General features: G+C 42.4%; 1 protein-coding gene across 4 annotated transcripts in view; it reads right to left on the bottom strand.

Moving 5' to 3' along the window:
• The window catches only part of LOC139268663 (P-selectin-like), a 93,800-nt gene that overhangs the window by 44,974 nt on the left and 26,129 nt on the right, over positions 1-22,697 (bottom strand). For 3 of the 4 annotated variants that reach the window (XM_070887186.1, XM_070887187.1, XM_070887189.1), the window contains exons 4-9: positions 21,746-21,853; positions 16,485-16,670; positions 13,998-14,183; positions 13,694-13,879; positions 9,966-10,151; positions 6,218-6,403 (exon numbers count right to left, since the gene is read on the bottom strand). In XM_070887186.1, coding sequence (XP_070743287.1) covers positions 6,218-6,403; positions 9,966-10,151; positions 13,694-13,879; positions 13,998-14,183; positions 16,485-16,670; positions 21,746-21,853 — 1,038 coding nt within the window. The remainder of the gene's footprint in view (positions 1-6,217; positions 6,404-9,965; positions 10,152-13,693; positions 13,880-13,997; positions 14,184-16,484; positions 16,671-21,745; positions 21,854-22,697) is intronic. The other variant, XM_070887188.1, reaches the window with a different exon arrangement.

Here is a 22,697-nt window from a genome sequence, read left to right as displayed (position 1 = left end):
TTGCCTGTTGTCCAATTTTACTTTTCAGAGACTTATTAAGACATACTAATGGAGAGGAAAATCTGGTGGGGTATTTAATGGGCAGTCAATCCAATACCTCCCATTTCTACCATTGCTGAAAGTTACAATTACTCCCCAATGTTGCAAAAACATGCTTTATTATTTTGATAGATGCCTAAACTGAGAATGCAGTCTCCAACGGTTGAGACGTCTAACTGAAAAGGAGGAGTGGATACAAGGTCTCTAAGTTAATAGGCACGAGAGAAACATAGAAACATAGAAAATAAGTGCAGGAGTAGGCCATTCGGCCCTTTCAATGAGTTCATGGCTGAACATGCAACTTCAGTACCCCATTCCTGCTTTCTCGCCATACCCCTTGATCCCCCGAGTAGTAAGGACTACATCTAACTCCTTTTTGAATATATTTAGTGAATTGGCCTCAACAACTTTCTGTGGTAGAGAATTCCACAGGTTCACCACTCTCTGGGTGAAGAAGTTTCTCCTCATCTCGGTCCTAAATGGCTTACCCCTTATCCTAAGACTGTGACCCCTGGTTCTGGAACATTGGGAACATTCTTTCTGCATCTAACCTGTGTAAACGTTTCTATGAGATCCCCTCTCATTCTTCTGAACTCCAGTGAATACAAGCCCAGTTGATCCAGTCTTTCTTGATATGTCAGTCCCGTCATCCCGGGAATCAGTATGGTGCACCTTCGCTGCACTCTCTCAATAGCAAGAATGTCTTTCCTCAAGTTAGGAGACCAAAACTGTACATAATACTCCAGGTGTGGCCTCACCAAGGCTCTGTACAACTGTAGCAACACCTCCCTGCCCCTGTACTCAAATCTCCTCGCTATGAAGGCCAACATGACATTTGCTTTCTTAACCGCCTGCTGTACCTGCATGCCAACCTTCAATGACTAATGTACCATCACACCCTGGTCTCATTGCACCTCCCCTTTTCCTAATCTGTCACCATTCAGATAATAGTCTGTCTCTCTGTTTTTACCACCAAAGTGGATAACCTCACATTTATCCACATTATACTTCATCTGCCATGCATTTGCCCACTCACCTAACCTATCCAAGTCACTCTGCAGCCTTATAGCATCCTCCTCGCAGCTCACACTGACACCCAACTTAGTGTCATCCGCAAATTTGGAGATACTACATTTAATCCCCTCATCTAAATCATTAATGTACAATGTAAACAGCTGGGGCCTCAGCACAGAACCTTGCGGTACCCCACTAGTCACTGCCTGCCATTCTGAAAAGTACCCATTTACTCCTACTCTTTGCTTCCTGTCTGACAACCAGTTCTCAATCCACGGCAACACACTATCCCCAATCCCATGTGCTTTAACTTTGCACATTAATCTCTTGTGTGGGACCTTGTCGAAAGCCTTCTGAAAGTCCAAATACACCACATCAACTGGTTCTCCCTTGTCCACTCTACTGGAAACATCCTCAAAAATTCCAGAAGATTTGTCAAGCATGATTTCCCTTTCACAAATCCATGCTGACTTGGACCTATCATGTCACCTCTTTCCAAATGCGCTGCTATGACATCCTTAATAATTGATTGCATCATTTTACCCACTACCGATGTCAGGCTGAGCGGTCTATAATTCCCTGTTTTCTCTCTCCCTCCTTTTTTAAAAAGTGGAGTTACATTGGCTACCCTCCACTCCATAGAAACTGATCCAGAGTCTATGGAATGTTGAAAAATGACTATCAATGCATCCGCTATTTCCAAGGCCATCTCCTTAAGTACTCTGGGATGCAGACCATCAGGCCCTGGGGATTTATCGGCCTTCAATCCCATCAATTTCCCCAACACAATTTCCCGACTAATAAGGATTTCCCTCAGTTCTTCCTTCTTACTAGACCCTCTGACCCCTTTTATACCTGAAAGTTTGTTTCTGTCCTCCTTAGTGAATACCGAACCAAAGTATTTGTTCAATTGGTCTGCCATTTCTTTGTTCCCCGTTATGACGTCCCCTGATTCTGACTGCAGGGGACCTAAGTTTCTCTTTACTAACCTTTTTCTATTTACATATCTACAGAAGCTTTTGCAGTCCATTTTAGTGTTCCCTGCAAGCTTCCTCTCGTACTCTATTTTCCCTGCCCTAATCAAACCCTTTGTCCTCCTCTGCTGAGTTCTAAATTTCTCCCAGTCCCCGGGTTCGCTGCTATTTCTGGCCAATTTGTATGCCACTTCCTTGGCTTTAATACTATACCTGATTTCCCTTGATAGCCACGGTTGAGCCACCTTCCCTTTTTTATTTTTACGCCAGACAGGGATGTACAATTGTTGTCGTTCATCCATGCGGTCTCTAAATGTCTGCCATTGCCCATCCACAGTCAACCCCTTAAGTATCATTCGCCAATCTATCCTAGCCAATTCACGTCTCATACCTTCAAAGTTACCCTTCTTTAAGTTCTGTACCATGGTTTCTGAATTAACTGTTTAATTCTCCATCCTAATGTAGAATTCCACCATATTATGGCCACTCTTCCCCAAGGGGCCTTGCACAACGAGATTACTAATTAATCCTCTCTCATTACACAACACCCAGTCTAAGATGGCCTCCCCCCAGTTGGTTCCTCGAAATATTGGTCTAGAAAACCATCCCTTATGCACTCCAGGAAATCCTCCTCCACCGTATTGTTTCCAGTTTGGTTAGCCGAATCTATATGCATATTAAAGTCACCCATGATAACTGCTGCACCTTTATTGCATGCACGTCTGATTTCCTGTTTGATGCCCTCCCCAACATCACTACTACTGTTTGGAGGTCTGTACACAACTCCCACTAGCGTTTTCTGCCCTTTGGCATTCCGTAGCTCCACCCATACCGATACCACATTATCCAAGCTAATGTCTTTTCTTACAATTGCATTAATTTCCTCTTTAACCAGCAATGCCACCCCGCCTCCTTTTCCTTTCTGTCTATCCTTCCTAAATGTTGAATACCCTTGGATATTGAGGATCTGCGGGTGAGCGAATGGAGCAGCCGGAGATAAAGCGGCCCGCGAACTCAGAGGGAGCGTGAGCGTCAGGGAGCGAGGTGCAAAAACCTAAAGTGATGTCAGCACAAGGGAAGGAGCTGATTGGTGAGTAGCTAATAATAGTTTTTTTTTAAGTCTATTTCTGTTAAGTTAGTTAATAGTCTATTAAATAGAGGCAAGGCAGGGCACCTCAGTCCCGTGGAATGCACATCTTGTGCCATGTGGAAACTCCAGGACGCTTCCTGTGTCCTGGACAATCACGCAAGCAGGAAGTGTTGTCAGTTAGAGGGGCTCAAGCTCCAGGAAAACCAGCACAGATTTGTTGAAGGTAAATCGTGTTTAACTAATGAGTTTTTTGATGAGGTGACAGAGAGGGTTGATGAGGGCAATGCGGTCAATAAAACACTGGTCCAACCTCAACTGGAGTATTGTGTCCAATCCTGGGCACCACAATTTAGGAAGGATGTGAAGGCCTTAGAGAGGGTGTAGAAAAGATTTACAAGAATGGTTCCAGGAATGAGGGACTTCAGTTACGTGGATAGAATGGAAAAGCTAGAATTGTTCTCCTTAAAACAGAGAATGTTGAGAGGAGATTTGATAGAGGTGTTCAAAATCATGATGGGTCTAGACAGAGTAGATAGAGAGAAACTGTTTCCATTGGTGGATGGGTCAAGAACCAGAAATCACAGATTTAAGGTGATTAGCAGAAGAACCAAAGGCAGCATGAGGAAAAGCTTTTTTACACAATGAGTGGTTAGGATCTGGAATGTATTGCCTGAGAGGGTGGTGGAGGCAGAATCATTTCTGGTTTTCAAAATGGAATTTGCTAAGTATCTGAAGGAAAAAGATTTGTAGGGCTACGGGGAAAGGGCGGGGGAGTGCCGCTTGCTGAAGTGCTCTTGCAGAGAGCTGACATGGGCTCAATGGGCCGAATGGCTTCCTTCTGTGCTGTAATCATTCTATGATTCTACAAAGACTATGTGAGGATTGGAACTTTCAATCTTAGCTGATTCTACATTTGGGGAGGGTGCTATTACAGCTAGCCAGGTGAGGCTCATCTCCATTTTCAAAGGTCTGGAAGTCCCATTATATAACCCGCATTTGATTGGAATTTAACTGGTGGATATATGTTCATATCATTGTGAGGAATTACACTGGAATCTCCCTCAAATAATAGTTTAAAATCTCCTCCATAAAGTAACATTGCAGATTATATTGAATTGCCTGTCATTTAATGACGGATCTTATCAGCAGTGTAAATTTGTAATCTAAAGGAACTTTTTATTTGTGTGGAAAAAAAACTTTCTCAAAAAATGAGTTTGTTCCCCAAATAAGAGCAGATCTGCATTGCTTGTGCCATTTGCCATTATTTGATGGTATTATTTTGCTGGTGTCATAGAGCCTACTGATGTACTCCGAATATTCATTTTTAGATATAACATTTCTCTCTAGGCTAAAGCTACAGCCTTGATGATACAGCCACTTTGGAATACTGACATATTGCACCATGGAATTACAGGAATCCCATTCTAGCCCACGACCTGTCATTTGCAAGTTCCCAATCTCAACCAGATGATCTGGAAAGACACTGAACAGTGGAGAGCAGCTTCCCTCAGTTGGAGGAAAATCCTCAGCTGAGATAATATGAGTTATTTTTGCATACAGTTCACCTGGAGTGATATAGACCGAAGTCCAGGAGGGGAATGTTTACCCGACTGATCTCCCAGTGTAGCAATGTCGCATGTAACAGACTTTATACCAAGGAGGGTGGTTAACCTAAATATATAACAAATATATAAATTTAAAAAGAGAATGCTGGAATATTGCACATGATTATCCATTCCACTTGGCTCACTGTTGCCTCTGAGTCAGAATGTTGCGGGTTCAAAACCTACTTGAGAGATTTGAGCACATTATCGCAGTGCAAGATTGGAGGAATACTGTATTGTCGGAGCTGCTGTCTTTTGGATGAGACGCTCAGTCAAGGCCCAATCTGCCCTATCAGGGAGATTTAAAGGATTCCACGGTACTTTTTGAAAAAGAGCAAGGGAGTTTTTGCCCAGTGTCCTGGCTAACATTTGTCCCTTAACCAACACCACCAAAAACAGATTATCTGGCCATTTAACTCATTGCTGTCTATGGGAACTTGCAGTGGAAGCTCTATTGCTGGGTGGAAGAAGGAAAAGAGACAGGAAAAATATGAATGGGAAAGTGCATAAAAACTATTATGCGGTGAGAGTAGAGCCATTGGGGTAATGGGGCTCTGTCCAATTGAAATTACTGCTGTAATATACTGGGCATTAAAGAAACTAGTAAATTGTGTCACCTTGTGTTACAGAGAATGCACCATGCCATAGTGGACTTCCAACACCACCAAAACAGGTTAACTGGCCATTTACCTCACTGCTGTCTGTGGGACCTAGCTGGATGCAAATTGGTTACAGAATAACAGTGACCAAACTTCAAATACAATTAATTGGCTGTGAAATGCTTTAGGACATCCTGAGGTTGTTAAAGGCACGATATAAATGTGAGGTCTTTCTTCTTTTCATCCCACTACTCATGAAATAAATGGTAGCTTCAGTAATACAATTTCCACATTATCCTTGGAGTTGAGCATTAAGATAGTGTTACTTATTGACCGAGCACAAATGAATCTAAAATTGTATTGTAATCAAATACAAAGAGGAACTTTAATTATTAATATTAATTGCAAATAAAACATATATAGCCAATTATCTCAAATCAAGGTCACATCAGAGAGAGGCATTTTCACATTAGCTATAACAGTAAATATTCTGTGACTGCCTAAAAGTTCAATGAGTGAATAACTAAGTCTTAAAATTAGGAAGACTCCAGGTCCCATTCCCAGTTTGACCTGAATTAGCCCCAGTGCTCCTGAATTGGTGAGCGGAGGGGAAAAGATATGCCACTATCCTGGAAGTAGCATGTGTGTAGACATTGGGAAATGACAGGATTGGTCTGTGATAAACTCGTTTTGTTAAATAGCTCACTGATTAGGATCACACATTAAGAATGGCCACTTGGGTAAGATACCAGAAGGCTACCAATAACTGGGGAACTGTACCCCAGTGTGAATCAATGCCTTTAAAAGAAAAGGAAACAGTGGGGAGAAATGCTGTCTTCATGTTTCAGTCCAGCAACTATTGTTAATAGAAAAGAATAATTCCAGAGTCTATGATACCTTCACAGGTGGGAACCTCTGCTGTCCATTGTCGAGATGCTTGGCACCGAAGATTGCCCAATCCATGCAGTACAAATCCCTCAGTACAGCCGAAGACACATGTTGAATTGTAACTGAAGTCTCCAAAGGGGTTTCTGCAGTTCATGATACCTCGCTTAGGAGTCTTCAGGAACTTACATTGAAGAACTAAAACATGAATTCAAACATGTGTAAAACCGATAAATGAAATTCACTGTACATCAAACATTTTTGAGAAATACTGCAATTATAATTGTTTGGACTTTAACTAATTTATATGAAGCCATCAGAAGCCAGTTCCACTGATGGCTTAGTGGATGAATGCATCATAGAATCATAGAAACATTTCGACACAGAAAGAGGCCATTCAGCCCGTCGTGTCCATGCTGGTTGAAAAAAAGCTAGCCGGCCTAATCCCACCTTCTAGTACTAGGCCCGTAGCCCTGTAGATTACGGCTCTTTAAGTGCATAGCCAAGTACTTTTTAAATGTGATGACGGTTTCTGCCTCTACACCCTTTCAGGCAGTGAGTTCCAGACTCCCACCACCCTCTGGGTGAAAAAATGATTCCTTATCGCCCTTCTAATCCTTTTACCAACTACTTTAAATCTATGACCCCTGGTTATTGACCCCTCTGCTAAGGGAAATAGTTCCTTCCTATCCACTCTATCTAGGCACTTCATAATTTTATACACCTCAATTAAATTTCCCCTCAGCAACCTCTGTTCCAAGGAAAACAACCCAAGCCTATCCAATCTTTCCTCATAGCTAAAGTTTTCGAGACCTGGCAACATCCTTGTAAATCTCCTCTGCACCCTTTCTAGTGCAATCACATCCTTCCTGTAATGTGATGACCAGAACTGTGGACATATACTCCAAGGTCCCGCTGTTCCTCCACACCTTTCAGTATCCTCCCATTTATTGTGTATTCCCTTGCCTTGTTGCCCCTCCCCAAATGCTTTACCTCATACTTTTCCGGATTGAATTCCATTTGCCACTTTTCTGGCCAACTGACCAGTTCATCGATATCTTCCTGCAATTGAGAGCTTTCCTCCTCATTGTCAACCACACGGCCAATGTTTGTATAATCCGAAAAATTTCTTTATCATGCCCCCTACATTTAAGTCTAAATCATTCATTTATACTACAAAAAGTAAGGACACAAGTACTGAGCCCTGTGGAACCACACTGGAAACAGCCTTCCAGTCACAAAAGCACCCCTTAACTATGACCCTTTGCTTCCTGCCACTGAGCCAATTTTTAATCCAATTTGCCACTCTCCCTTGGATCCCATGGGCTTTTGCTTTTTTGATCAGCCTACCATGTTGGACCTTGTCAAAAGTCTTGCTAAAATCCATATAAACTACATCAAACACACTGCCCTCATTGACCCTCCTTGTTATCATCTCAAAGAACTCAATCAAGTTAGTCAGTCACGACATTCCCTGAACAAATCCATGCTGACTGTCCTTGATTACTCTGTCTTTCTAAATGAAGGTTTATACTGTCCCTCAGAATTGATTCCAGTGATTTGTCCGCCACCGACGTTAAACTAACTGGCCTGTAATTGCTCAGTTTATGCCTACTCCCTTTTAAAACAATGGTACAATGTTAGCAGTTCTCCAATTCTCTGACACAACTCCTGTAGCCAGGGAGGATTGGAAAATGATGGTCAGAGCCTCCGCAATTTCCTCCCTTGCTTCTTTTAATAGCTTCAGATATATTTCATCTGATGCTGGTGATTTATCTACTTTCAAGGATGCTAAACCCCTTAATACTTTCTCTCTTACTATATTTATCCTGTCCAATATTTTACTTTCTTCCTCTTGAACTTCAACATCGGCATTGTCCCCCTCTTTTGTGAAGACAGCCCCAAAGTATTAATTTAGTACCTTACGCACACCCTCCGCCTCCACACATTTTGGTCCCTAATAGGTCCTACTCTTTCCTTAGTTATCCTTTAGCTCTTTATGGAATTGTAAAACATATTTGGGTTTTCTTTGATTCTACTTGCCAGTACTTTTTCATGCCCTCTTTTTACTTTCCTAATTTCCTTTTTAATTTCACCCCTGTACTTTCTATACTCTTCTAGGCTTCCTGCAGTATTGAGCTCACAATATATGATACAGGCTTCCCTTTTTTGCCTTATCTTACCCTGTATGCACCCTGTCATCTAGGAGGCACTAAATTTGGCCGTTCTACCCTTTTTCTTTCTGTGAACATGTTTACCCTGAACTCCATATACCTCCCTCTTGAATGCTTCCCACTGATGTACCTTCAAATAACTGTTTCCAGTCCACTTTTTCTAAATCACTTCTCAGCCAGGTAAACTTGGCCTTCCCCCAATTTAGAACCCATATTCCTGTTTTTTTCTTTATCCTTATCCATAATTATGCTAAAATTAACTGAATTATGATCACAGCCACAAAAATGCTCTCCCATTGATACTCCTTCCACCTGCCCAACTTCATTCCCTAACACTAAAATCAGAACTGCTCCCTCTTGTTGGGCTTGCTACGTATTGGCTAAAAAAGTTCTCCAGAATGCAATTTATGAATTCTGTGCCCTCTGTACCTTTTACACTGATAGTATCCCAGTTAATATTAGGGTAATTTAATCCGCCACTATTACTACCCTATTGTTTTTGCACTTGTTAGAAATTTGTCTACACATTTGCTCTTCTATCTCCCTCAGACTGTTGGGGGTCTATAGTACACTCCCAGCCGTGTGGTCACCCCTTTTTTGTTCTTTAGCTTTTTGTTCTTTGTCTGTAAAGTGCTTTGAGACGTCCGGTGGTCTTGAATGGTGCTACATAAATGAAAGTCTTTCTTACTTTCTTTCTTTCTTTCAACTCATATTGCCTCATTTGATGATCCTTCTAACATATCATCCCTCCTCACAGCTGTAATTGCACTCTGTGGTGTGGTTCAGAGCTGGACAGACGATAAAGATATCAGATTGAATTCCTATTCTGTTAGTTGATCTCAGCCAGAGCACCATTTGAACCATTACAATTGGTGTCAGCATCTCTGGACTAGATAGGGGAATAGAATCAGCCAGGATTGCCATTCTTGTTTAATATTCAGTGAGACCTGTTGGGAAGAGCATCTGTGGGGATATCAGGAGAGAATAGGGTCAGATTTAGTCATTATTGACTGTCCAGACTCATACATGAACAATAGAGGTTAGGATGAGATATCAAAAGACTGTCATCACCATAGAGCCATATCCTAGCAAGAGACAGGGAGAAACCTGCGGGAAGAGCCATTAGGACACACAAATCTAGGCTGGTTAACAACAGTTGATCAGCAGGACTGACCTGTCACATAATTGCTATGACCAAAGGTCTTTTTAAAGCTTTGAATGATTCATTGCTCCATTATAATAGCTTAACATTTTAAAACATGTCTGTGGAGAGAACATGTGCTCCTCCTGCTGCAGCTGCATCTGGCCCTTGTCCCCATTCAAGTCCCAAAGCTTGTACTGTACTGCAATCTAGTGTATTTGAAAGTGTACAATTAATGAATTGATGAGGTTAAGAAATGTCTTTTGAATAGTGATTCTGGTGTCAGTTTCATGAATAGTGCCTAATGGTAAGTGTAGAGAACTGATTAGCAATACTTTGAGGAATGGAATTTCATTTTTAAATTTCTTAATAGAGGCCAATTGCCATTTTAAGAAGAACTGATAAACATAACTGTTGCTGCTAACCATTCAGTTATTGACTATACCTTTGCAGATGGGTGTCTTTTCTGTCCATTGCCCAGAAGCTTCACACTGGAGTCTGTCTGACCCCTGTAAGGTAAATCCATCCTTACAGACAAAATCGCATGTTGAGCTATAACTAAAAGGTCTAAAGGGGTCAGAACAGTTCATTAGGAGGCTGTGAGGAATCTTCAGTTCACCGCAATTCACAGCTGCAATAAGAAGTTTTCAGGGGTTAATACATATTGTGTAAGTAAGTCAAATATTTCCCTTAAGTTATGGTATCGAATGTTCTATCAGGCTGCATTGGTCCAGCCTTGAAAACAAGGATAATGTTTTTAAAGTCAATGTGCTGGGATACAGGGAAACCATATAGGTCAGTGATTAACTGGGATTATGCGTGAGCAGATAATAGTGCAGGATAGGATACGAATGGCAGAATCTTGGAGGTGTGGAGGGTGGAGAATGGTAGGCCAGCAAGGAAGACATTTGAGAAATTGAGTCTAGAGCTGACAAAAGGGTTTCACTTGTGGTGGGCCCGAAGGAAGGGCAGAGATGGTTAAAGTCAATGTGCTGGGATACAGGGAATGATAGTAATTGGTGTTGAAGATGGATAGCATGTGGGGTTTGAAGCTCAGCTCCAAGTTCAACAGGATGCCAAGGTTTCCCACAGTCTGTTTCAACTTGGCTAAGTAGCCAGGGTGGGAGGTAGAATCAGTGGCAAGATACCAGTTTACGGCAGAGTTCAAGATTCAAGAATTATGGTTTCAGTCTTCCTGATTTTCAGTTGAATTTTTTTTAGCTCATTGTCAGGCAGCCTGGCAACAGAGGCCATGAGGTTGAGAGAAGCGGTGGAGAGATAGAGTCATTAATATAGATTGTAAATAGTTGAGGTCCCAGCACTGATCCCAGTGGCACCCCACTAGTTACAGTTTGGCAACCTGAAAATGACCCAGTTATCTCGACTCTCTGTTTTCTGTTAGTTAGCCAATCCTCTATCCATGCTAATATATTACCCCCAACCACGTGAGCCCTTATCTTGTGCAGCAACCTTTTATGTGGCACCTTATCAAATGATTTCTACTAGTTCCTCTTTATGCACCCTGCTCGTTACATCCTCAAAGAACTCCAGCAAATTTGTCACACGTGATTTCCCTTTCATAAAACCATGCTGACTCTGCTTGACTGCATTTTGATTTTCTAAATGTCCTGCTACTACTTCCTTAATAATTGACTCCAGCATTTTCCCAATGACAGATGTTAGGCTAACTGGTCTATAGTTTCCTGCTTTCTGTCTCCCTCCTTTCTTAAATAGGGGCATTACATTTGCGGTTTTACAATCCGTTGGGACCTCTCCCTAATCCAGGAAATTTTGGTAGATTACAATCGATGCATCCACTATCTCTGCAGCCACTTCTTTTAAGACTTTAGGATGAGGCCATCAGGTCCAGGGGACTTGTCCACATTTAGTCCCATTAGTTTGCCTAGTACTTTTTCTCTTGTGACAGTGATTATTTTAAGTTCTCCTCCCCTTATAGGCCCTTGATTATCAATTATTGAGATGCTTTTAGTGTCTTCTACTGTGAAGACCGATACAAAATGTTTGTTCAAAGTCTCTGGCATTTCCCTGTTTCCCATTATTAATTCCCCAGTCTCGTCCTCTAAGGGACCAATGTTCACTTTAGCTACACTCTTCCTTTTTATATACCTGTAGAAGCTCTTACTGTCTGTTTTTATATTTCTTGCTAGTTTACTCTCATAAGGTATCTTCTCTCTTTATCATTTTTTAGTCGTCCTTTGCTGGTTTCTGAACATTTCCTAATCCTCTGGCCTACCACCATTCTTCGCAACATTGTATGCCTTTGTTTTTAATTTGATATCATTTTACTTCCGTAGTTAGCCACGGAGGGTTCATCCTTCTCTTAGTGTCTCTCTTTCTTACTGGAATATATCTTTCTGAGATTTCTGAACTATCTCCTTAAATGTTGGCCACTGCTTTTCTACCGTCTTACCCTTTAATCTATTTTCCCAATCAACTTTAGTCAACTCTGCCTTCATACCTTAGTAATTGCCTTTATTTAAGTTCAGGACACTGGTTTGAGACCTAGCTTCCTCACCGTCAAACTGAATTTGAAATTCTACCATGCTATGATCACTCTTCCCAAGAGGATCCTTTACTATGAGATCATTAATTAACACAGACTCATTACACATTACCAGATCTAAAATAGTCTGCTCCCTTGTTGGTTCCACAATGTATTGTTCCAATAAACTATCCCGCATACACTCTATGAACTCTTCCTCAAGACCATCTTTGCTAATTTGATTTGGTCAATCAGTATGAAGATTAAAATTACCCATGATTATTGCCATACATTTCTTACAAGCCTCCATTATTTCTTGACTTATACTCTGTCTTACAGTGTGGTTACTGTATCTCAGGATCACATGCAACACCAAGGTTGCAAACAGTCTGGATAGCCTCAGACAGTTGCCAGGAAGAGGCATGGCGTTGGTGGCAAGGGAACGGAATTTGTGGCCGAAACTGAAAACAATGGCTTCAGTCTTCCCAATATTTAACTGGAAGAAATTTCTTCTCATTCAGTATTGGATATCAAACAAGCAGTCTGATAATTTAGAGACTGTGGAGAGGTCGAAAGAAGTGGTGGTGAGGTAGAGTTGGGTATCGTCAGCTTACATGTGGAAACTGATACTGTGATTTCAGATGATGTCGCTGAGGGGCAGCAAGTAGATGAGAAATAGGAGGAGGCCAAGGATACCAGCGGTATCATTGCGGGAGCAGGAAGAGGAGCCATTGCAGCTGATTCTCTGGCTATGACTGAATAGATAAGAATGGAACCAGGCGAGTGAAGTCCCTTCCAGCTGCACAATAGTGGAGAGGCGTTGGAGGAGGATGATATAGTCAACCGTGTCAACGACTGCAGACAGGTCGAGAAGGACGAGGCATATAGGATGCCATTTGTGAAGTTGATAACTGTCGTTTCAGTACTGTGGTAGGCGGAAATCAGGTGGAAGGATTCAAACATGGAGTTCTAAAAGATGGGCATGGATTTGGGAGGTGACAGCACATTCAAGGATGTTAGAGAGGAAAGGGAGATTGGAGATGGGGTGGTAGTTTGCAAGGACAGAGGGATCAAGGGTTTTTTCAAGGAAAGGGGTGATAATGGCAGATTTGAAGGCGAGGGGGTCAGTACCTGAGAAGAGAGAACTGTTAACAATATTAGCTAACAATAAGACCAGGAAGAGGAGTTGGGTGGTCAGTAGTTTAGTAGGAATAGGGTCAAGGGAGCAGGAGGTGTGTCTCATGGACAAGATAAGCTCAGAGAGGGCATGAGGGGAGATATGAGAGAATCTAGAGAAAGATGTGAGTTCAAGGCTAGGGCGGATATAGCCATAGAAATGGGCTTTTAAATTCTACAGTCAAATAGCCTGCCAGTACTCAATATCGGAGTTCAAACATGAAGAACAGCCACTTGGACAAGGTACCTGAATGCTGCTGGTGGGAAAAATAAAGACCCAAAATGGATTCAAAGCTTACATAGTCAGATGCCAATAGACATGCTGTGCATTACCAGCACTTCTATTTTATCTTTTTTATTTCAGATTTCCAATATTCACATGATTTATTTTTGACCTTCAGTTAGATTGCTGAGGTGTAACCGCTCGCAGGTATGCATTATTGTCCGTACAAACTACAAACAGATCATTAGTAAACAGTCTACTCACACAGTACCTTCACATGTTGGCTTTTGTGCTGTCCACTGTCCAGAAACTTTACACTGGAGCCTGCTCACTCCACTTAATGCAAATCCTTTGTTACAGCTAAAGTCACATGTTGAGTTGTAACGGAAGTCTGCGATGGGATGGATGCAACTAATATTGCCGTAGTCAGGAACTGTCAATGTTTTACATACTTGGACTGCAAGAAATTTAAGTGAAGAATATTAAAGAAGTTGTTTCCTTGAAAAATGGCAAAGTAACAATTCATTCCCATTTTAAGAAGATTATAATGGCTGCATTGTAAAATAATGACATACCTTTGCAGGTGGGGGTCCGCTCAGTCCATTGACCAGAAGCTAGACACTGGATTCTGTCTGGTCCATCCAGTACGTACCCTTCCCTACAGCCAAAGGTGCAGGTTGAGTTGTATCTGAACTGTCCAAGTGGATCGGAGCATTTCATGACATCCTTACGAGAAACCTCCAACTGTCTACATGGTATAACTGAAAGTTATATGCAGATATCAAGTGGTGTTGGCACACAAAATTCAGCAATTAACAGTAAGCATCAGATTCCATTCTAAGAGTTCTTATTAAAAAATAATTGAGATTTGTTTTTAGAAATAGGAGCAGGAGTAGGCCATTTGGCCCCTCAAGCCTGCTCCGCCATTCAATAAGATCATGGCTGATCTGACCATGGACTCAGCTCCACTTCCTTGCCTGCTGCCCATAACCCTTTACTACCTTATCGCTCAAAAATCTGTCTATCTCCGTCTGAAATATATTCAATGACCCAGCATCCACAGCTCTCTGGGGCAGAGAATTCCATAGATTTACAAACCTCAGAGAGAAGAAATTTCTCCTCATCTCAGTTTTAAATGGGCGGCCCCCTATTCTAAGACTATGTCCCCTAGTTTTAGTTTCCCTGTGAGTGGAAATATCCTCTCTGCATCCACCTTGTCGAGCCCCCTCATTATCTTATGTTTCAATAAGATCACCTCTCATTCTTCTGAACTCCAATGTGTATACGCCCAACCTACTCAACCTATCCTCATAAGTCAACCCTATCATCTCTGGAATCAACCTAATGAACCTTCTTTGAACAACCTCCAATGCAAGTATATCCTTCCTTAAATGCGGAGACCAAAACTGTATGCAGTACTCCAGGTGTGGTCTCACCAGTACCCTATACAGTTGTAGCAGGACTTCTCTGCTTTTATACTCTATCCCCCTTGCAATAAAGACCAACATTCCATTTGCCTTCCTGATTACTTGCTGTACCTGCATACTAACTTTTTGTGTTTCATGCACAAGAACCCCCAGGTCTTTCTGTATTGCAGTACTTTGCAATTTTTTTCCATTAAATTATAATCTGCTTTTCTATTTTTTCTGCCCAAGTGGATAACCTTACATTTTCCCAAATTATACACCATCTGCCAACTTTTTGTCCACTCACTTAGCCTGTCTATATTCCTTTGCAGATTTTTTGTGTCCTCCTCACAATTTGCTTTCCCACCCATCTTTGTACCATCTGCAAACTTGGTTACATTACACTCAGCTCCTTCATCCAAATCATTAATATAGATTGTAAATAGTTGAGGACCCAGCACCGATCCCTGCGGCACCCCACTAGTCACTGTTTGCCAACCGGAAAATGACCCATTTATCCCAACTCGCTGTTTTCTGTTAGTTAACCAATCCTCTATCCATGCTAATATATTACCCCCAACCCCGTGAGCTTTTATCTTGTGCAGTAACCTCTTATGTGGCACCTTATTGAATGCCTTCTGGAAATCCAAATACACCGCATCCACTGGTTCCTCCTTATCCCCCCTACTCGTTACATCCTCAAAGAACTGCAGAAAATTTGTCAAAGATGATTTTCCTTTCATAAAACCATGCTGACTCTGCTTGATTGAATCATGCTTTTCCAAATGTCCCACTACTGCTTCCTTAATAATGGACACCAGCATTTTCCCAACAACAGATGTTAGGCTAACTGGTCTATAGTTTCCTGCTTTTTGTCTGCCTCCTTTTTTAAACAGGGACGTTACATTGGAGGTTTTCCAATCTGCTGGGACTGCCCCGGAATCCAGGGAATTTTGGTAGATTACAATCAATGCATCCACTATCATTACAGCCACTTCTCTTAAGACCCTAGGATATAAGGCATCAGGTCCAGGGGACTTGTCCACCTTTAGTCCCATTATTTTGCCGAGTACTACTTCTTTAGTGATAGTGATTGTTTTAAGTTCATCCCTCACTATAGCCCCTTGATTATCCACTATTAGGATGTTCTTAGTGTCTTCTACCGTGAGGACAGATACAAAATATTTATTCAACATCTCTACCATTTCCCTGTTCTCCATTATTAGTTCCCCAGTCTCATCCTTTAGGGGACCAACATTTACTTTAGCCACTCTTTTCCTTTTTATGTACCTGTAGAAACTCTTACTATCTGTTTTTATATTTTGTGCTAGTTTACTTTCATAATATTTCATATTTTTGAGTTCCAGTGAATGCTACGCATCTCAAGGTGAGGAATATTAGTACTGAGGAATAGAACACTTTCCAGTTTTCAAATCAGCATCAAGACTGCCCAGGCCAGGTGTATACAATTTTATTGTGGGAAAATTTCTCTCTGCTCTGCCCCAACAATGTGCCTTAGTACTGAAAATATTCCACGATAATCTACCCTGAGGATGACTGGGCTAGCTGCCATTTCCATACAGCTGTGTCTATTGACACTACACTGCAGTAAAGACTGGTCCTGAAGCATATTTGGAATATGAACCTGTACTGTACCTTTGCACTCTGGAAGGGGTGCAGTCCAATCTGCAGAAGCTGTACATCGGAGCCTCCTTGATTCACGTATTTCAAATCCTTCTACACAGCTAAAGTCGCAAACTGAGTTGTAACTGAAAATTCCATGCGGGTGGGAACAGTTCACAAGGCCTCGGTCAGGAGTCTCTAGTCTGAAACACTTAATAACTAAAAATAATATCAAGATTATTTGAGAAAGTATTTAGGGATTAGAAGTTGTTATGGAGAGCAACATATATTTAGATCTTTAAATTTATAACGAAGATATGTTTCTCTTTTTAAAAAAATGTATCAGCTATTTCATACAGATGTATCTTACATTATCAGAAAAGTAAAAACAGAAAATGATGGAACTGCACAGCAGATCATTCAGCATCACTAAGTAGAAATGGCAGTGTAAGATTTTGGATGTTCAGTTCTGAGGAAGGGTCTTACACCTGAAATAGTAACCTGTATTTTCTTTTTACAGATGTTGACTGACCTGTATATGTCTAGTATTTTTTGTTTATATTTCAGATTTCCAGCATCTGCAGTTTTTTTAAATAATTTTTATTTGCACAGGAAATCATTACAGTATTAAAAAAAAATCATGGAAACAATAACTTCAACACGCAAAATATATCAATCAAAGGGAATAAATCAAAAAGCGAAAGAAAAGGTGGAGTTTCACAAAAGGAAAGAACACTGTAGTCCCTATAGTTAGTTATCTTGGCTAGAACCTCCACTTTTGTGCTTATCGCCCCAAAATGGACGTTATTTCCGGCGTGGGCGGTAACAAAGGGTTTTCAGATCGCCGGCTTCTCGCCCATTCTCAAAGCACCTAGTTTCCATTTTTGAAAATGGGTATTACCACGAGCAATATGAAATGAGCGTTAGCGTTAAATTTTTTTTGACCTTCTGCTGTAAAGTGTCGCCGACCTTAGCAACGGCATGGCAACACTCGATTCCCACGATTCAGGAGGTCAAGGGTCATCATGACATGTGCAGAAGAGGAGACAGATAGAGAGGGAGCTCAGAGGCACTGAAAGCATATGTGGCTGTGGTGTGTGCTTGTCTGGCTGTTGTGGGAGGCATGAGGGAAATTCACCAGCAGCAAAAAGCCTACTAAGCACCAAGAGTATAGTTGGCACTGAGCTTTTGTCCAACAAATAAGATATAACATGGAAGGGATGGAGGAGACCCTGGAGCTGGTAGTCAGGAACACTGGTGCCAGAGGGCTCCCAGTGGTCCCGGAGCGCCGCACTGCACCCAAAGGTGCCGCACCCCCATTGCCAACCACACACGAGAGCCAGCAGCAACATCTTGCTTTTGGCTTGGAGCATGTTCCCACCACGGGGCGGTACTCTCCCGTATCTGTCCAAGCAGCATTTCGGCCATCATCCCCCCTGCCCTCCCCCCCACCACCCCCCAATGAAGTATCGCCCAAGGAGTTCCTTGGCCAGGCGGTTTGGAGTCAGGAGGGGAAGGGAAAGGGGTAGAGGTGGGGAGGAGAAGTGCGGCTGTGGGGGGGCGGCGAAGGGTTGATTTGTACAGAAATACTGATGATTTCAGACTAATGTTCGGTTTAAATGTTTTTTATTTAACAAGACCTTGTAGCGCATTGGCTCAGATAGCTGCACCGTTACACGCCAGTGATTCCTTAACATCAAAGGGTATAATGACACAACTTCAATCAACTTAAACTTTAACTGCTCCAAGGTGATGCCCACCATTGATGTATGACCTGCACACCCAGCAGTGTGTCAGCCTTGTAAATAACACCAATGTTTTTTCAGGCAAAGTGATCATTGATGAGCTTCTGACATAAGGCTCTTGCAGCTATCATGTCACCATGGACCCTTTCATCCAGTCTATGGGGGGTGGGGGGCATGGCTTCAACGTCAGCCTGATTGTCTGGGCCAATGTCAGTATCTGGCTCCTCATCCTCCTCTTCCTCTCTCTGGTGAGGTGGACTGTCAGACTCATCAGGTAATTCTTGTCCCTTCCTGATAGCCAAGTTGTGCAGCATGGAGAAAACCACCACGAATTGAGCTACCTGCTCAGGGTGGTATTGGAGCTCACCTCCTGAGTTGCTAAAGCGCTGCTTCAGCACTCCAATGGTTTTTTCCACGATATTGCGAGTTACTTTATGGCTCTCGTATCGCCTTCGGTGAGGGTGTCATGCACGGGGATCATCAGCCAGGTGGCGAGGCCATATCCCTTGTCACCAAGCATCCAGAATTGACCTTGTGGTTCATTGTTAAACAAGTTAGATACAGTGCTCTCATGCAGGATGTGAACATCATGGATACTGCCCAGAAATTTAACATTCACTGCCAGTATAATTTGCTGGTGGTCGACAACCAGTTGGACATCCTGAAAAGGTGCCCGCATCGCATTGTGCATACAATCTATTGCTCCCTGCACCTTGGGGAAGTTTGCAATTCTGGAGAATCCTAGAGCCCTCTTACTCTGTGCCTCCTTGGTCACAGGAAAGCTGATCAAGTCCCTCCTGCTTGCGTACAGGACTTCAGTGATCTGTCAAATGCAGCGATGTGTGGCATGCTGAGAAAGTCTGCAAAAGTCTCCAGCTGTGGCCTGAAAAGAACCCGAGGCATAGAACGACAGTGCGGTGATGACTTTCACATCATGGACAGTGCAGTAGTGATGGTGCTGGCAGGCTGCAGATCTGTCCTTATCAGCTGGCATACCTCAGTGATAACCTCTTTGTGGAAGCGCAGTCTCTGAAGGCAGGTGGTGTCGGGCAAGTCGAGGGAAGAATGATTCTCCTTGTACTTGCGGGGGGTGTAATGTCTAGTCCTCCTCATCAGTCTTTCACATCTTACATTGGGCACATAATGCAGTGGAGCATACCTTCGGTGATGTCGAGTCTGATGCATGTAATTGGTCACCAAGAGAGGGTGAGAAAGGACAGGCCCCATTGCAGTAGCTGTCTGTTTTCCACCGATTGGCCACAAACAAGGAATGTCCTGACGAAGACACCTATTCAATTCTAATCGGTCACAGTATGGTCAAGATGTTTGCAGAGATGTTCACATCAACTCCAACGACCTCCAGAGTGCATCCGAACTTCACCGAGGTTGAAGCACAGCAGCCTTTTAACGGATGCGACATGTGATCTAGAACATGGCGTCCATAACGCTGTGATTAGTTCCGGTGAGTTCCACTTTTTCTGGACTTTTTTTTGGGCGAGCGATATTTTGGACAATATGCGTGCAAGGTGGTGAAATTGACGCTGGTTTCGATAAATATGCTCTTTATGACAAAAAAAAATGAGCGGGCGGTATTATTGAATGTTGCCGTTAAATCAGTGCGGAAATTAACGCTGGGCGATATTATGGGCGTTGATTTCACCCATTCTGATGATTCCACCCAAAAAAAATGGGCGGGCAGTAATATTTTTACCCGGCGTTAAGCACATGGGGAAAGTAACACTTGGCGATAAGTTTCCTAATAATGCCCGTCAGTCTCCATTTTGTGTCAAAATGAGCGATATATGGGCGTTATACATCATTTCAGCGGTAAAATGGGCGTTAAGCATGCAAATAAAGTGGAGGTTCTAGCCACTTGGGATTATACTATATGCTTGCGGCACGGGAGCACGTGGAGGCCCCAACCTGCTTGAGAACATCAGCGGCAGGTCGCGGCCATAAAAGGGGCGGCGAGCAGCCCGGGAGCAGCATGGAGGCATACTACTTCAGGGAGCTGTGCGAGCCGGTGACGGCAGCGAAGAGTGATATCATAAAGGTCCAGGTTGGTGATTGGAGCGTGGGCAGATACAGCAGGAGCAGCGAGATCGGGGCGAGAGACTGTACAGGGATGTGATTGGGGCCCAGGGGAGGTGTGAGTTTGGGGCCAGTGGCCCAGGGGCAGCACGGGCCAGCCCACACTGCGATATGTGTGCGCACTAGGTCCGTGCAGCAGAGCTGGTCTCCAGTCGTCTTGGGTAATCCTTGCCACTGGACCAAGACCTAGCTCTGTCAAGCCCATGTGGTGGCTGGTGTGCAACAGCCACCACACGTTAAAAAAATCCACGCACAGGCATCTTCCACACTTGAGGATGTAGTTCAGGTCCTTCTTTCGAAACACCTGTGAACTTATCCTTTATTGGCGTAGAAGCAAGTCATCCTCGTTTCGCAGGACCGTCTATGATGACATAATAATATAATATATTATAGAATCCTCAAATTCTGGCCTCTTGAACATCCCTCATTAAAACTGCTCAACCATCGGTGGACATGCTTTCAGCTGCCTGAGCCCTAGGCTCTGGAACTCCCTCCCTAAACCTCTACGCCTCTCAACCTCTCCTTCCTTCTTTAAGACACTCGTTAAAACTTACCTCTTTAAACAAGCTTTTGATCATCTGCCTTAATTTCTTCCATGGTTCGATGTCAAATTTATCTGTTTGTAACATTGTTGTGAAGCGCCTTGGGACATTTTACTATGTTAAAGGCGCTATATAAATAAAAGTTATTTTATTATATGTAATCCAAAATCTGTGTCATGGCTAGTGCACTGTATAGGTGCGGAGTCATGTGTAGTGCACTCTATAGTTGCGGAGTCATGTGTAGTGCACTGTATAGATACAGAGCACCTCTGCTGCAACCTGACCTGCTTACTATTGTTTTTTTTGATCCTCCTGTTCTTCAGCCAAAAAGCTAGAATAGAAGAATTCCCAATGGAAAGCCCATTGTGGCATTATGAGTGCACCACAGCAGTAAGGCTCTTCATTGTACTTCATGGGCTGTAAAGTGCTTTTGGGCTTACTGAGATTGTGAAAGCCACTCTATAAATGCAAGTTTTTTTTCTTCAGCTCGGCTGGGACAAAACAAAGCTGCGGCCAGGGCCTGACAATGTGGCGATCCTATTACTGGTCTCTTTCAACTGATGGAGCTCAGATCTTGCAGCCCAAAATCCCCAGTTTATAAGGGTGGGTAAAAGAAATTGCATTGAAATGGTGGAAATCATGCTAAAACATACAAATAACTTTAGCACATCAGTATGTGCTTATTTACTGCATCTGTCCACAATCTGGTGTAGGTTTCCGACACAAACTAAAATCCAAATCATTTCATAGCGCTCCACATACAAGCCCAGCTGGTACTCAAGGCTGTTTTTTAATTTCTGTTTCTGTTTGTACTTCTATATTTGCACATTCCGTTCTTAATCTGTGTGTTTTTGGTACATTTTTTAAAACTTGTTTATTTCTGCTTTCAAGCATAACAGTTGTATTAAGGGCTCACCATTTTCACACCGTTCTCCATAGAATCCTTCATTGCACTCACACTTATAATAACCAATAGTTTCCACACATTCTCCATGACCACTGCAAGAATCAGGACTGCATGAAGCTGTCAAAAGATAACGTAGACTTTTTAAAAATATTTACTGTATGCAATAAAACATTATTAAACGCTAATCAAAACTAGTGCTCAGTTTATCATAAGGCAATTACAGATGAGGAAGTCTATTTGGCTCATCCTGAGTCATCCATTCAGAATGGCCCTAAACCCCCCCCCATTGCAGCATTAAATTGGATCTTAAATGATTCCAGGGGTTTGCATCAATATTTACCAGGGAGACAGATCAGGTGGACATGACATCAGAAGGTGAGATTAGAAATGATATAACCACATTTAAAATAAAAAAGGAAAAATATTAAATAAACTAATCAAACTCAAAGAGGATAAAATCCGTGCATTTTAAAAGAATCGAGGGAAGAGAAAGCAGAGGCCCTATTACACATATTTAATCATTTGTTAGGAAAAGGTATAGTGCCAGAGGACTGGCGGATAGCTAACATAATACCTGTATTTAAGAAGGGAGATAGAACATGTCCAGGGAAATATAGATCAGTCAGCTTAACATCAGTGATAGGAAAAATAATGGAATCCCTACTAAAGGAAATAATAGAACATCTAGAAGCTGAAAATATAATAATGAATAGTTCGCATGGATTTCAAACGGGAAAGTCTTGCTTGACCAACCTCATTGAATTCTTTGAAGAGGTATCAGAGAGAGTATCATAGAAATCAGAAATTCACAGCACGGAAGGAGGCCATTTCGGCCCATCGTGTCTGCACCAGCCAATCAAGAGCTATCCAGCCTCATCCCACTTTCTAGCTCTTGGTCCGTAGCCCTGTAGGTTACGGCACTTTAAGTGCACATCCAAGTATTTTTTAAATGTGAGGGTTT

The sequence above is a fragment of the Pristiophorus japonicus genome, chromosome 8 (genome assembly GCF_044704955.1).
Source record: "Pristiophorus japonicus isolate sPriJap1 chromosome 8, sPriJap1.hap1, whole genome shotgun sequence".
Lineage (NCBI taxonomy): Eukaryota > Metazoa > Chordata > Chondrichthyes > Pristiophoridae > Pristiophorus > Pristiophorus japonicus.
The sequence above is the reverse complement of the archived record's forward strand: the minus strand, read 5'-3'. Positions and strand labels throughout refer to the sequence as shown.